Here is a 15,625-nt window from a genome sequence, read left to right as displayed (position 1 = left end):
TCCGAATATGCCCTATTCCTTTATACAGGAGAGTCCTGCTTAGCGAACTGCCTCGCGAGCGCCTCAATGCTATCCACAATCCTCTTGAACTCATCCTTCTGCTCTCCAGCGAGTTCTCCGCCATCCATGGCAGCATCGTCATCCTGGTTGCCCCACTGAATCTCCATTGTGTTGAAGTCGACCTTGGTGTCTAGGCCGTAGACGTCCTTGCTGGGGTGCGAAGGGAAGCCGCGGAGTGTGGAGATGAGAGACATGAGCTCCTTGACGTCGTCTCTGTTATGGAGTCAGTAAAGGAACTTTGAGCTGAAGGGGACTGTGAGGAGCGTACTGTGGTACATCGCCCTTCTTCTCTGATGACTTGGAGTTGCCGTTGTAGTTGGACATGCGGATGCTGGCTGGGCGGTTGGGCTCGCCGATGACTTCGATCATGTGTGTGGGTGCGCCTGCGTATCATGTCAGTACGAAAGCTGTATTCATTACACACCAACAAACTTACCGGAGAAAGGCTTGCTAAGCACAACCTGGAACTCTCCAGAAGGCGGGGGTGCGACCATGCGAGGCATCTTGATATGTAGTTTGTGTGGTTTGGTCTAACAAGTATCGAGAAGTTTAAAGCTTTCGAGTTACAGAGTGCGTAACTGGATAATTCTTTCAATTGAAGGTTGTGGATGAAGTTTCAAGCGGGGTACGAAAGCGTGGTGAGGGGAGGTTTTGTAGCAAATGCCATATGCCATCATCGCATGCAGGTACCCACACTAGTTTTGTTCTTGATGTCATGATGAATCGCGGCTGCCGATGTGGACCGCGAAAGTTTCCCTTTCTTTTCTCCACCTTTTGCGATGGGCCGTCTGAATGGCGATGCGATGGGAATGTTGGTGCTCAGATTCTGCAAGTGGTTTTGATCGAGATCGTGTGTTGTCGCGTCGTCGCTTGACGCGTTACGCGTGAACACGGGGTATGACATCACCAGCCCTTCGCGTCCACTGGCTCTACCCAACTTCGACACGCATTTGCTCGTGTCAATGCCTCTTTCTCGGAGGCACCGTCTCGACACTATGCGGTAGCACCTTTTCAGGCCTGTCCTAGCTGCATCAAAGAAGCTCGGTCCGACGAAGCTCTACAGTCTCCCCGCATTGAATGACTGCTTTACCATCTCGATCAAATATGCCGGGCTCGTTTGGCTGACCTTGACTGGACAGCACAAGCTTCAAGATCATATCAGCCAGCTCTTTTGGAAGGTTCCTACCCACAGCTCGATACACGTTGAGCTTCGTCTCAGTGTACGCATGTCTCTGTAGAAGATCAAGTACCACCGCAGTATTAACACGTACACATCCTCTGCCTCTTCCTATTCGAGCGCTTTCTCTAGACGTGGAAATATGATCGCAGAGGTGATAGTGATCGCAGAAGCGGCGAATAGACTGGCAAAGGTAGGCTGCATCGGGCTGTCGTGCTTGCGCGTCACCATTGTCTCTGGGAGGAGCTTTGCGCTGTCGTTTTATTGACTGCAGAATGTTTCTCACTATTCTATCGATTTGACGATTCGCGTTCTGATGAGCCTCGTTGGAGAAGAATGGAGAAGATCCATGCAGGCAGTCCAGTTTGGCATAGACGCACAGGTCCAGTGCTGGTAACTCGCCGTCCTCAGCGACAGTGATGTGTTCAATCACGGCCAGCATTCGCGGAAAGAAGACGGTTCTGAATACATGCTGATGTCTCTCCAAGCGCTCATTCTGACTGTAGATTTTCGAACGATGCAACGCCGTGCGCATTCTGTCTTTGAGATAGCCAGCGCATGCTTTGGCGTTCCGTGGCGGATGTGCCTGAAGTAGCGTTAAGAAATCTTCGTGTATGATGTCTGTGGTTGCGCGCAAAGAATAAGCAGAGAATTGTTCGCGCAGAGAAGCATCACACCCACCGACGGAAAATGGATCTTCATTAGATCGGCCATCGCAAGGAGACAGCAGCAGTTGTTCGAGCGTTGGAGCATCGAGGGAAGCAGTCCCACGTAGCTGTCTGAAAGGCTGCCATAGTTTGAGGTTGAAAGCACGATAGGCAACAGTCTTTCGAAAGGTGTGAGGAATTCGCTGCTCGCTGACGTCTAGTTCTTTTTGCGTCGGGCCCCAGGTTGGCGTCATCGTCCCGACTAGCTGTTCGTTCATGGGTATGTAACAACCCATTATTTTCGGGCGCGTGGTACATCGAGACCTCGACCAAAGTGTATGTAGCCAAGTATGAGTGGTGGTAAGATTTTAGCACGACCCTTGATCGTTGGCGCCGACCGTGCCGCAATGCTGCACAGGGCAACTAAGCTGACTTGGGACTCCTTGATATTTCACCCCGCAAAGGCTTACGTTTGTTACAACATCTTGTTGCTGGCCTGTTAGTGTTATGTTGAGAGCAGTGCTGCGCTGTCGATACAAACAGCGGGGTATGGGCTGTCGTGAAGCGCGCTAGCTCAAATGGCAGCCAGTAAAGTTAACATTACCAGACCATGAACACATGCGCAACTCGGGGTACCTAGTCAAAGCGATAAACTTTGTGACCGCTCCAAGCCACCCAATGTTATCAGCATATTACGGAACTGGTAGTCGATGACTATTGGGTATATTGAATTTGAGCTGGACCTGTCTCACACTCGCGGCTTCCACCTTACCACCAACCTACGGCCAATCATAGTGAGCTCATCTCAAATGATTTTTGCTTTGCCAGTTGACGGCTCATTCTCCTGTGCTACCGCACCTTCATTCCCATCGCCCTCAACCTTCCCTGGCTTCGCAAAGGCAGCACCAAGCAAATGAATCGGATTGTTCATCCTTGTCATCATAAGATAGAGCAGAGTAAGTCCTGTGACAACAACTTCGTCTCTCAGAGCCTCCGTAACCTCCTCTTCTGTCTCCTCAAAGTAGAAGTTGCCGACTTGCTTCATTGCCCATAGATTGACGCTGAACTTGGCGATAGATTCCTGGGTCGCGGAGTTTATGCATACGAAATCCCAGACTTTCATGGTAGAATTGGCGGTCCAGGTAATAGGGATGCCGCCAAGCGCATGCGAGAGGTAGTTGTACTTGGTCTTCCAGCGTTTCAGTGGCTTCAAAATGACTTCTTGGCCATGGATGATGCAATCGCCACTGATGGAGAAACTGTCTAAACGTCGGAGTACTGAGTCAGAGTGTGTCTTAGATGTACTATAGGCAGACTTACGAATGGTGCCTTTCGCGATGATGGTCTGATCTGACGCGCGCTCGAAGCGCAACTGAGGCTTTGCAGGGCGGAAATGCTGAACGTAGAGCGGCGTGAGCTGTTGATCAACACCTTTAGAAGCTACTACGTTGCGGAACTTTGACCAAGCGAAATCGACTTGGAGGGTGAGACCGCTTGAGGATAGAGGGCCCATGGACCCAACGGGCTCTGCGGGCTCTGCGAGCTCTTGCGATGCCCTTTTTGGCGGCTCAGAAGTGTTGGGAGGGAGTTCAGTATGGGTTGACATGATGTGCTAGTAGGTGCCTGATTTTTCGATGTTGGAATATGGAAGATCGGCCGTAACATCAACGGCCGTTATAAATTCGAAAACTGTCAAAGCGCGGTCACTCGGAGGTGGTCAAACGGTGAGGTGAAGGTGAAGACGCGCACTTTTGAGAAGGGAAATGCAAACGCGCACTAGAGGTGATTTCGATGTGCGTGATATATGTATTGGAGTTTTCGTAGTGTAAACATCGTGCGTTTGTGTGCCTTGCTTAGCCACTCTTCTGGCTTTGGACGCCTTACCATGCCTCAATATTTCCTAGAACGGAATAGTGCTTAGCAGCACATGGCGATGTAAGAAAGCGCAACGCATCTTCAATACCGATAAAAGTATATGGTCAGTCTTGCGAAGACACAGCTGAGATGGCGCAGAATGCAGAAGGCTGATCTGGGTGTCACTAAAAACTATCGTATGGACAAGTCGTGGGAAGTGGAAAGAGGCTGGGAGTGCAGCTGTACAGTGGCAGGTGGACCCACTTAAGTGAGATGTCGTCATAGCTCACGGCCACCACTCCGTCGACACCCACACCCCACTCAGCATGTCAGCATCTCCACGCTCGCGACGAAAAGAATAATTCTCAGTGTGCTGTACGGCAGATTGTGAAAGAGTTATGAAGATCATGGGGCGCCTATCAGCGATAACGCACTCCGCCGGTCAAAGCAGCCCAAGCGCGGGGGATGCACTGCGGACAGGAATTGCACTCCCCAGCATTCTCATCCGGCTACCAACCAGTATGGCACACTGACCTGCTCGCAGGTATCGCATCGGTTTCAATACACCTCGGGATCCTTCATACCAAGAAAGGAGCTTGTCGACTATGCTGCATGACACCGCCTCTTCCAGACTTCGACCGGCGTCATTACTCCACGCGAGGAAGATCTTCAGCAGGTATCGTGAGTAACTTGGTGGGATATCTTCCGCGGACGGCTCAGACAGCAGTTTCGAGGCGGCTTCGAAGCGGCTCGCTTCTAACGCTGCGCTGTTTGAGTGATTCGGCAATACGGCAACAGATGCCCTCTCGCAGTGCGAACCACAATTCTCGATCACTAAAACACACCAAACGATCGTGGTCTCACAGATTAATCAATGATGTTAGAGTGCTTGGCTGTATCGCCGGGCGCACTGAGCCTCCATCCCGCTCGCGTCAAGGGATAGTTACCCGCATGATGTGCAGCGCGGCAACAGAGAGACCCAAGTATCGCCCAGTTGTGCCAACAAAGTTGAGTGCTTCTTTTAGCTGGGCCTATCGCGCGTCCAGAGAAAATCAAAATGCTGGGCGATACTCATAATCTCCCCACGCCTGCAATGGGTGACGATTACTGATGATGCTCGTGCGGACGCGTCCCCAAGCCAAGTGTCGATCGGGATGCCACAGCTGCAGGACAAAGATCTGCAAAGGAGGCTCTGCTGTTGCGTTGTCGCAATGCACAACATCACTACTGGGTGTCGCGGTCCATTGTCTAGCAGGGTTTGTTCTGTATTTGGCACAGCGGACTTGGCGGGCTTGGCAGGGAAACTCTGTGCAGAGCCACTAATCTCCGCCAAATCGAGACGCCCATCGGCATTGTCATGTTGAGACGCTTGCCGAGCCGCAATGCTCACAGCCGGACAAAAGAACCTGCGCCGTTCTGTGTTCCTCATTTACGCCAATCACCGCGTACAAGGTCAACATGTCTCAACAGCTCCTGTGTCTCAACCTTGAATGTTTGCCCGACGTCCACAGGTGTAACATGACAGGGTCAAAGGGAGCCTTAAGGCGGAAAGTCCCACACGTCGCGTTCGAAGCTAGCGCTACAGGTGAGCTTGGCACCATCCGCCAGAGCCCATTCACCGCTTGGCTCCGGTCGTAAGCCTCCTAATGGCGGGAGTGGCTGCTAAGCCAAGAATGTCCTGGCGGCTGCTGTTTCAAGTCAACGAAGTGCATTGTGTCCGTGACGCGTGTAAAGATATGAAGTAACAAGGCTCAGCACCCAAGAAATTGGAAATCGAGGCTGGCATTCCCTATCACTGCGCTCGCAATTCTCTCCGAACCAGTCCGGGAAATCCCTCGTTCTCCATCTTTTTGCACTTGCTTATATTGGTTTTAATCGACTTGTAAATACGGCTGGTCTGCTATTTACAGTTACTCGCTCCCGCTGGTCGTCTTCATTCCACACCCTTTTTTCTCAACCCTTACTGTTGTTCCTTCCGCGCATGAATCCTTGAACACACTCCTTCCGTCTTTTCCGCTTTTCGCCTACAGGGCTCTTCACCATGCCTTCCCTCGATGTTAGCGAGCTTAACATCGTCATCGCCGTTCTAGGTACGTCTGACAGACGAAAGTCGACAGGCAAACACTGACGTTCGACTGCAGGCGCTTTCATCATTCTATACGGCTTCATTTCAGTCAAGATCAAGCAAGTATGGTATCTTGGTGAAGCTTGTAAGCACACAACCGCCCGACGCAGCGCCGTCGTTCCTCAAAGCAGTGAACTCATTCTTTACAGTACCTGCCGTTCTCATCGGTGTCATCCTAGGACCGATAGCTGCCAGATTCCTAGATGCGGAGAAATGGGGCTCAGCTGCCACGGGGCAGCAAGAAGCCATCACTCTGGTGAGTACAACTTTACAAATTGCCAATATTGAACCCTGCTGAGCATCACATAGGGCATGTGCCGAATTGTCATTGGTGTGCAGCTGGTCATCGCTGGATTTCAACTCCCTGCCAAGTACCAACAAGCCCGGTGGAAGGAGATGGCGATCTGCCTCCTCCCTGTGATGACTATCATGTGGATCTGCACTAGCTTGTGCATTCTCGTCACGGTTCCCAAGCTCACCTTCTTGGCTGCGCTTGTTATCGGATCTTGCGTTACTTGCACTGATCCTATCTTGTCGCAAGCCGTAGCCAAGGGTCCCTTTGCTGACAAGTTTGTTCCTCGCGCGCTGCGAGAAATCATCTCGTCGGAAGCTGGTGCTAACGATGGTTTCGGTTTCCCTTTCCTGCTGTAAGTCTCACAACCCTCCAACACAAGAAGCTTCTCTGACGAGTCGGACAGTTTGGCTACATACCTCATTCGCCATGCCGAACTTGATGGTGTCGAGTTTAAGACCGGCATAGAAGGTGCCAAGGAAATCGCTCATCGGGCAGTCAACATGCTCTCCAAGCGTAGCGAAGAGGGAGTTGGTCGTCTCGGTGGCGGTGTCCCGATGGCCATGGAACAGTGGATTGTTGAGGGATGGCTGTACATCATCGTCATGTCCGTTGCAATCGGTGTCATCCTCGGCGTCGCCAGTATGTTCGCCGTCAAGTTCGCCCTGCGCAAGAAGTGGATCGACTCCGAGAGTCTTCTGCTCTGGCCTATGGCTCTCGGCTTGTTCACCATTGGCGTTTGCGGTGCGCTCGGTACGGACGACCTCCTCGCTTGCTTCGTCGCCGGAAACGTCATGAACTGGAATGGAGTCTACCTCGAGGAAACCGAGAAGCGTCATGACGAGGTCAACAGCTGTTTCGATGTCATCCTCAACTTCGGTGGTTTCATGTACATCGGAACCATCATCCCATGGGCCGAGTTCCAGATGCCAGATGTCACCGGTATCACCATTGGAAGGCTCATGATTCTTGGCTTCCTCATCCTCGCTTTCCGTCGTATCCCAGCCATCTTCCTGATGTACAAGGTCATGCCCAACGTTGTCAAGGACTGGAAGGAGGCGCTGTTCATGGGTTATTTCGGACCCATTGGTAAGTTGCCTCGATTCTTTCAGATAGTGACATGAACTAACGCTTGTCAGGTATCGGAGCCGTCTTCTACGTCGAGCACACTCGTCACCTTTTCCCCAAGCCAGGCGAGGCCGAGACTGAGGAAGAAGAGAACCTTGTCGCAGCCATGATCCCAGTCGTCTACTTCCTCGTCGTCTTCTCCATCGTCGTCCACGGCCTTTCCATCCCCGCCCTCGATGCTTTCTACCGTTACAAGAAGATCCCAGCGATCGAAGAGTCTGAGCCCGCGGAGATTCGCGTACGATCTATCCACGAGGCCCTTCCTAAGAACACCAGGATGGACTCCAAGCGCGGCTCGGTCTACCAGCACAACCGCTTCTCTCGCCCAGTTTCCATGGGTCCTGGACCGGAGCTGTACAGGTGGAACAACCAAGTCAGGGATAGCGAAGCCACGTTCAGGTCAAACTCCCAAGTGCAAGCTGTGGATTACGCAGAGAAGCTGCAAACTATCCGGTTCCAGGAGGACTATGCTCATGAGAAAGCAAACTTGGGCCGGTAGATTGGTGTGAGCTGGGACATTTGACATGTCGCACTCCCGAGTGGCTATCCCTATGCTTGGTGGAAGGTCTGTCAAGGGGCAATAAGAGAATCCGGTACGCGCCAAGGGTCAAGCAGAGGATGCGCGCAGAAGGAAGGGGAGCCGTTAGAACAGTGTATTGGTTGGATCGCTCATTTTAGGATTGGAACACAATCAGGGTTGCTCCCTATCGTTTACCATGCTTTTTGTCACTCGTTTAGACCTGTACAACATAGACGGACGTTGAATTACGCGTATTTGTCCGCACGCCAGTCCCAAAACTACGCCCAATGCCCACCCTCACCACCAGTTCTCAAGTGCAAACTTCAAAGTCATCACCACGATCCGCACGATAACATCAACGCAGGAATCCGACGAGACCCCCAGCTTCAAGACCCAGTTCCCCAGACCCAGATGTCAGATCCATTCCCCTGTCGTTCACTGCCCAATCCGAAACAAGCCAAGAACGCCGCGGTGGAATCGCCAAGCCGTCATTGCCGTGTTACCCGTGCCGGTTTTCCGCTGTCCCTGTCACTTTCCTCCCCTTAACGCCCTCGCTCCCCGGAAAGGTTATCCATACAGTTTGAGTGTCAGGACTTCATTCTCAAACGTCTTGGGAGATTCAGTCTTTGTTCCCGACGAAAGAGGAGGTAATAATATGGAAATTATGTGTAGTTGCTAAATTGGGTATGGCGTGCGCTGCGCTCACATCGGTCCGACTCCACCTTTCCGCTCCGCGACGAGTGTGCGGAGGTGGTGGTTGTGAAGGGGGGGTTGGGGAAGGCTGTCGGAGTGACTTGGGGTTGAGCAAAAAGTTGATCGAGTTGTGGGAAACCATTTCTCGTCATATTCGTCTCTTTCCCATGATCGAATTCACGAGCTGCAGGCCTCCCCATTGCTGTGTCTCTCCAGCCAATGGCGACAGATGGCGATCCTTACCGTAATGGCCGGTGTCGCTTTATCATCACTTTGTTTGTCAGCTCTATCACCATCTCCTCTGCGCTAGATTGTGCAAGTATCGAGAGAAGCGACGAGCTTTTGACAACAGTTTTGTCAGCTGTCGTCATGTCAGAGGGCTCATATCTATTGCGATTGGCCTGCTGCATTGGTAAGTGATGCAACCCATTAATGGTGCATCGGCTATACGAGGTAACACCATAGACATCGTACTTGGGGTCTATGGGCCACACGCGGTGTATCATGAAGCGACTTCGGCTATATCTGAAAGACATATAGCCCGTTGACGGTAGTTTACGAGAAATCCAGCAAAATCAACCAATTTCACACAATATGCCACCAATCCGCGTTGCTCTCGTTGGTCTATCGTCATCTGCAAAGGTTACCTGGGCCGCAGACGCTCATCTCCCATATCTCCTCTCTCACCGTGGCAAGCAGCACTACCAGCTTGTCGCTCTCCTCAACTCCTCTACTCAAGCCGCAGAAGCAGCAAAGAAGACATTCGCACTTCCCGAAGACGTAAAAGCATATGGCGACCCAAGCACCCTCGCAGAAGACCCAGATATCGACCTCGTCGTCGTCTGCACCCGCGTCGATGTACATTTCTCTGTCGCCGAATCGAGCCTCAAAGCAGGGAAAGCAGTGTACATTGAATGGCCAGTGACGCAAGACCTTGCCAGCACAGTAAACCTTGCAGAACTTGTGCATGAACCGCGAAATAGTATCATCGGCCTCCAAGGACGGGTCGCCCCAATCACCCTTCGACTCAAAGACATTCTAGCCGCAAATACCATAGGGAAGGTACTCAGCAGCCAAGTCCGCGCCTTTGGTAACTTGCTGCAGCGGGACGCTCTCCCTGAGTCTCTGGAGTATTTTGCGGATAGAAAGGTGGGAGGACATCCCATCAACATCCATTATGGCCACATGATCGACTACGTGCATGAGGTACTCGGCGGATGGGAAGAATCTCATACGAAAATGCAAATCCAGCGACCGAATCTGAAGCTCCTGGGAGCTGACGGGAGTGTCAACAGGGCCGTAAAGACTGATGTACCCGATCTGATATCTGTACACGGTACCCTCAATACTGAGAAAGGAGTCACAGTACCCGGGGCCACACTTGCAGCTTCTTTCCGCCTTGGCCAGTCGTTTAAAGGCGAACCTGGGTTCGTGTGGTACATCGCTGGCGAGACGGGAGAGTTGCGTGTTACTGCACCAGGTCCTTATCTTATGTCTGGTGACTCTTATGATGGCCCTATTTCGATTCAGCACCATGATTACGCGACTGATGAAGTGCGCGATTTGGGCTGGGACTGGCCGGAGTGGCAGAAAGAGTTGGGTCTTCGCGCGAGGAGCGTGGCGGAGGTGTATGAAAGGTACGCGCAATGGGTTGAAGGTGGGATGGGGAGTGTGGTCGAAGGGAGAGAGTGGCCGAGCGTGGCGGATGGAGTGGCTTTAATGAAGGAGTTTGATGAGATTTATAAAGAGTTTGATAGGGTGTGAGGTAGGGTAGATCTTCCGTCTACATTATTGAGATAGTTGTAAGGTTACGCTAGTTGCTGTTAGGTACATTGCGCTATTTTCACAACTGATTTTCATTGATAGTGTCGGGCCTGTGAGGTTTGGTGCCGTGGTATCTGCTAATGCACTGAGCGATTTTGCCTGCACGAGCAACAAAAACGAGACTGGTTGAATGACAGTTGTATATCATACAGATCTGCGTAGGATCACAGGTTCAAGACAAAATCGTAATATAATATACGCTCCTCCTCTTTTACGCCCACTAATTCATTTCAAATATGGTCGCTATCTGTTGTATGTCGTGCCAGCTGGTAGCTCTACTGGTGCCCTATCGGCAGGCACTTCCGATACAGGACTGACCGCATATCCGTATTTCTCAGTTGCCGGTCCCTGCGTATACGTCTGGTTTGAGTCCATTTCACCAGGAGAACCGGCTGGGTACATAGGCGCGGTATGCGAATTGGCTGGCTCATACGGATTTCGCTTGCCATTCTTCTTTCTGCGCCAGAACAGAAATCCAGCCAGACCGAGTAGAGCGAGGCCACCGACTATTCCACCGACCAGGCCGCCTATCGCGCCACCTGAGAGACCCGACGCTTTGTCCTTTGTCGCGATTGGTGAAGGGGGCGAGGCAGCCGTTTCTTGTGATCCTCCAGACGGCGAGGTTGTAGCGATGGGTTGTCCTCCGGATACGCTCGGGGTTACTGACGACGCAGCCGCGCTGGTCGGCGAAAGCGCTTGTAGAGCAGACAGGCTGATCGCGTAGGTAGGGGCCGAAGGGCGAGCCGATATGAGAGACTGCGCTGTTTCGTTTACGGCGGTCGCGTTGAGGGAAATGAGGGGGTTGTCTAGTTTACTCCAGCAGATGTTCGTCTGGTCTGCTGTTTCCGTGCATGTCTCGCTAGGTCTTGTCAGCTACATGCGCAACGTTAAGTATTGCGGCGTTGAGAGGTTTGCTCACCTCGACTTTAAGCAGCAAAAGGCGTTAATGCCAGTCGAGCAACCTTGTTGACTGCCCGAGGGCGTTCTCTTGTCTCCTCCATCGCAATCTGAACTAGGTCCCCAGCACACAGCATCTGGACTTCCTGGTATGCAGCAATAATACTTCTCCGTCCGATCATCGAAGGCGCAGACCGATGGCGCGTCACACCCGAATGAAGACTTTGGACATGCCTTCAAATCGCCAATTCCTACGCTGCCTGCGAAGAAAAACTCGGTGAAGGCGCCACGCACTGGCAGTGTGGTTGCGAGGAGCAGACAGACTGTCGACAACATCTCCCCGCCTGTTGGATTGAGCGAGTGTTGGGTATGGGAGTGATTTGTGGAGTGCGACCGCAGGCGTGGAAGTGATCGTCTACAGCATTATGAGAGAACGGTGAGCCGTTCGGCGAATTTCCTTCGCTGTGGAGAGGTTAGGCCACCCATCATCACAGTCGTGCCATAGCCACGATATGCCGTGCCCAAGAAGCCGGGGGCTGGCATCCAGACACGAATCACGTTGTGTTGGTGCCTTGGGTCGGCGACGTGAGAGGCAGTGTCGGCGTTATAGCCATAGCGCGACTTCACTGCTTATCGTTGCTGCATGTGGTCCATAGCTAGCTTTGAAGGCCCGGATCGCAAAATTCTACACGTAGGAAGAGGAACAAGGCGCATGCTTGGAGGTCGATGATCGAAAGAATGTACCAGTAACTGATTGGCAGAGAAGCTCACATCGAGGATGTGTAGCTTGTGGAAGCCGGCGGTTGCGACGAAAAGGCGTCCAAGCTACGGCGCGTGCGAACCGCGTGGTAGGTAATCTCGGCATCTTCCGAGTCATCCCATATGCGTCGCGAGCGCGCATTCCCCATCTTCCCCACGTACCAACACAAACTTTGCCCACAAGCCACGTTCTTAAGACCCAAAGGTTAGAAAATGATGGGTTAGGCCTTGTACATCAAACTACATCTGTAGAGTATATTTGCAGCCAGAAATCACATATTTTGGGCTGCCTTGGGAAGTCGCACATGTGGACACCACCTCTGATGCCATCTTTGGACCCTCGCATGGTTCATACTAAGTTTCAAGGACCAAAAGTCAAGAGAGTAGAGGTGGAACGCAGTACCTTGATCATCGAGCACAACCCGCATGCTTGTCGGTTGGAACTGGTACCCAGGTACATCAGGATGGTGCCACATCGCCGATACGTCACTCATGGCATTTCGCAATTTCAACATTCGCATGATGTCAACTTTGAGATTGTAACGCAGATAGAGTGCGCAGGAAAGAAAATGCCGTGCTACCTAGATATCGAGCAAACATTTGTGGGAGGTCTCACGAGGCAGACTCCCGAAGTCTTGTGCGTGAACAGGGGCCGCCTACCCGTACGATGATCTCGCCGTTTGTGCCAGCGCTGTACTCCTACCTAGGTATCATGAAGTATCATAAGGCGACCATGCAAATACGACAAGGGGTGTTCTTCTAGCAGCATAGCCTGCGTAGGGTAGTCGCTACCAGAATGTACTACAGTCCTACGTAAGTTCAGGAAATGAAGGGCAATATCCGATTAGGCGGACCTCCGCGGAGCTGTTGGCTGAGGTCACGGGAACGAGAACCGCCTGGGTATCTCGATCGTCACACTGTACCAAGAAGCCGGTATACTGACTGCTTCTATGGATAGCCTTATAATATTAATTCCACGTCAAGCCCTTCTCATGAGGGCGTAATGACTATTTCAACTCTGAACAATATGTCGCCCATGCGTGTGACTCCGAGATGGTGTGGTCATTGGAGTAGAGAATCGAAAGCCTTGATGGCGAACCGCGCAAGGCACCAAAAGCGAAGATTGACAGAACATTGGTAGCTAGTGGCGTTAATTTCGAACAATGAGGCCAGTGTTAACGTGGTCGAATGCTGAGCAGGTTGCTTCTAGAATTATCCTCCACACTGCAGTACTTCCAGACTGATACAAAATCGAGATAAGCGCCAGTATGCCAATGTCCTGCTTCGCGCCACTGTCGCTTCAAAGAGGATAGTAGAGTCGTCTGAGAACATCGCTAGACTCCTCCAAGGTATGACTGATGCAAAACCCGCACCTGTTTGGGAGAATTCTCAAATATGTTGGTCGGGTCAGACTCTGCGTTGCATATGACGGTCAAATTTTCTCTTGTTTGTGGATGTTTGGCCACGCCGCAGGAGAGGGTGGAGGGGCTGAGAGTGCAGTGTTGATGAGTACACAACACATCCAATTCGGAGGTCTATGCCGCGGAACGACGCGATAGTGATCCTGCCTGGCTTCTCGCGCCCGTTTTAGAACAGGCCGGTGTGGTATTCGATACATACCAGAAAGCCGATCTATAGGATAGAACCGATTGTGTTACCATACAGCATAGGCCCCACTGGGTATCGGATCACAATCTCGGCATTAGAGTGAGGGTTCTTCTAAACGAGCGCAGTCGCCGCGAAGGCGAGATATACGCTATTGCCATGGCCTAGGCACAGGCTGACACTGGCAACTATGGCTGAGGATTGAAATACCCAGTCAGTGTCGTAGACCGAGGGGCCGGATGCATAGCCGATTCTGCTGGTTGCTTGGCAGGTTTCAAAGAGCGCTGAGTGCATGGATGTGGCTCGAAGACGGAGTGGCTCACCGACATCACGTTATTGATGTAGGATGGCGGAAAGTTCGATCTCTTGAACGATTTCGATGCCAAAACGCGCTAGCACGGCGACACGTGCTCGCGCTGCAGAGGATCGAAGATCCTGACGCGGCAAGTGATTGGCGGGACGGCAATAGCGCCGAAGTGGCGCCACGAAACCTCGATACGAAATTCCCCTTCGAGCCTTCCTCCACCCGCCAGATACCAGCTACTCGCGCTTCTTTCTGTGGCACTTTTCTGATACGCGTTTTTCACAGAGTCATGCAGAGGTCTATATAGACCGGAGCCTTGCAGTTGATCTTGCAGTAACAACGCGGCTGACGTCACGGTCTCAAAGGAATGGACCAAGGAGCTTCACGAAGTCCACCACCACTGCGTTCACTCCTACCTGCACCTGCCGGTAGAGTTCGCAGAGAATCTGTGGAGAGGCAAAAGGCTACACGTGTCAACGCTTGCGAGGCTTGCCGAGTTCGTAAGTCAAGAGCAAGTACATACATGCTGCGCCTTTGGTGCTTTTGCTGACCTACAAACAGTGCGACGGATTAAAGCCTAAATGCACTGCATGCGTGACGCGAGAGACTGAGTGTCGTCATGGCGAGACGGAATCACGGCAGTTCAAGCGTAGATACGAGCAGCTCAAAGAGAAGCGTACTGCCCAGGAAGAAGTATTCGATATGTTACAAAACCTACCGGAGAGGGACGCAGCCGGCATCTTTCGCCGCATTCGAGCCGGCGCAAATGCGGAGGCCGTGGTAAAGCATATTCAAGAAGGGAATATGGTCGCTGAGGCTTCTGATGTTCCGCAAGCGTCGTCGCGCTTTCACTTTCCGTTCCTGGATGAGATACCACCAAGCCTTCGGGACAGCGCTTACTTTCGATCACGGGTTTATGAAGTAATCGATGCATCTGACAGGGATATGGGTACTTCAGAGGCGCATCTTGCTCCGCAAGAGAGCAATTACTGGAGACCTTTGTCCTCGGCCAAGTTGGTTGACCCTCTACTTGAGGATGCACAACCGTCGCAATGGACTAGTGTTAGCTCCAACGATCGATTGCTGCGCAACATTCTCGAAAGTTACTTTGTCAATCAGTATCCAAGACAGTTCTTCTTCGTCAAGAATTATCTACTAGAAGACATGGTATCGAGAAGAGCTGAGTTCTGCTCTCCTCTACTCGTCAATGCACTTTTGGCCAAATCTTGTGTGAGTAAGTGTACACCTGTATCATGGATGGGGGTTCACTAACGTGCCATAGGTTAGTTCTCGACTGTTTGCCAACCAGACCAAGTTTTGGAATCCAGATAGCCTGCCATATCGATTCTTGGCTGAAGCAAAACGACTATGGGAACTAGAGGAGGAGCAGCCAAAGCTTACAACGATTCAAGCTGGCTGCCTCATTAACGCCACGATGAACGACTTTGGTCATGACAGGGTCGGGTTCTCTTACATGTTCAAAGCGCTCAGCATGGCACATCGAATGAGTCTCTTCACGCCTCGGTCATATGACAATAAACTTGAACACGCGAAATCGTTCACTGCTTGGGCCCTTTCCGCGTGGCTGTCGTAAGTACACTTGTTCAATATCATTCCTCAGCTAACTTCTGTCAGATTACAGAGCTACTACTACTTCAAGCCACCGTGCCTCTTGGATATCCCGGCAGATCCGCTTCCTGACGTCGATGGTAGATCGGAGTGGTATGGCCAGATGTCATT

At 51.9% G+C, this 15,625-nt stretch overlaps 4 protein-coding genes across 4 annotated transcripts; 2 read left to right on the top strand and 2 right to left on the bottom strand.

Moving 5' to 3' along the window:
• Positions 1-20: 20 nt before the first annotated feature.
• On the bottom strand, positions 21-563 carry J4E84_002747 (uncharacterized protein; the record flags this gene model as incomplete). Its single annotated transcript, XM_049385366.1, has 3 exons — positions 21-273; positions 329-443; positions 497-563. The coding sequence occupies 3 exons, from the start codon at positions 561-563 to the stop codon at positions 21-23; spliced, it is 435 nt and encodes a 144-aa protein (XP_049247389.1).
• A 2,126-nt stretch (positions 564-2,689) lies between these two features.
• Positions 2,690-3,490, bottom strand: J4E84_002746 (uncharacterized protein; the record flags this gene model as incomplete). Its single annotated transcript, XM_049385365.1, has 1 exon — positions 2,690-3,490. One exon carries the CDS (start codon positions 3,488-3,490, stop codon positions 2,690-2,692), a length of 801 nt encoding a protein of 266 aa, XP_049247388.1.
• A 2,289-nt stretch (positions 3,491-5,779) lies between these two features.
• Positions 5,780-7,782, top strand: J4E84_002745 (uncharacterized protein; the record flags this gene model as incomplete). Its single annotated transcript, XM_049385364.1, has 6 exons — positions 5,780-5,828; positions 5,880-5,948; positions 6,013-6,119; positions 6,173-6,510; positions 6,562-7,244; positions 7,295-7,782. The coding sequence occupies 6 exons, from the start codon at positions 5,780-5,782 to the stop codon at positions 7,780-7,782; spliced, it is 1,734 nt and encodes a 577-aa protein (XP_049247387.1).
• Positions 7,783-9,090: 1,308 nt separating this feature from the next.
• Positions 9,091-10,260, top strand: J4E84_002744 (uncharacterized protein; the record flags this gene model as incomplete). The annotated part of the gene is made up of 1 exon (XM_049385363.1): positions 9,091-10,260. One exon carries the CDS (start codon positions 9,091-9,093, stop codon positions 10,258-10,260), a length of 1,170 nt encoding a protein of 389 aa, XP_049247386.1.
• Positions 10,261-15,625: the final 5,365 nt, after the last annotated feature.

Source organism: Alternaria hordeiaustralica, assembly GCF_023758085.1.
Source record: "Alternaria hordeiaustralica strain BMP 2776 chromosome Unknown scaffold_3, whole genome shotgun sequence".
In the NCBI taxonomy this organism is placed as follows: domain Eukaryota; kingdom Fungi; phylum Ascomycota; class Dothideomycetes; order Pleosporales; family Pleosporaceae; genus Alternaria; species Alternaria hordeiaustralica.
The sequence above is the reverse complement of the archived record's forward strand: the minus strand, read 5'-3'. Positions and strand labels throughout refer to the sequence as shown.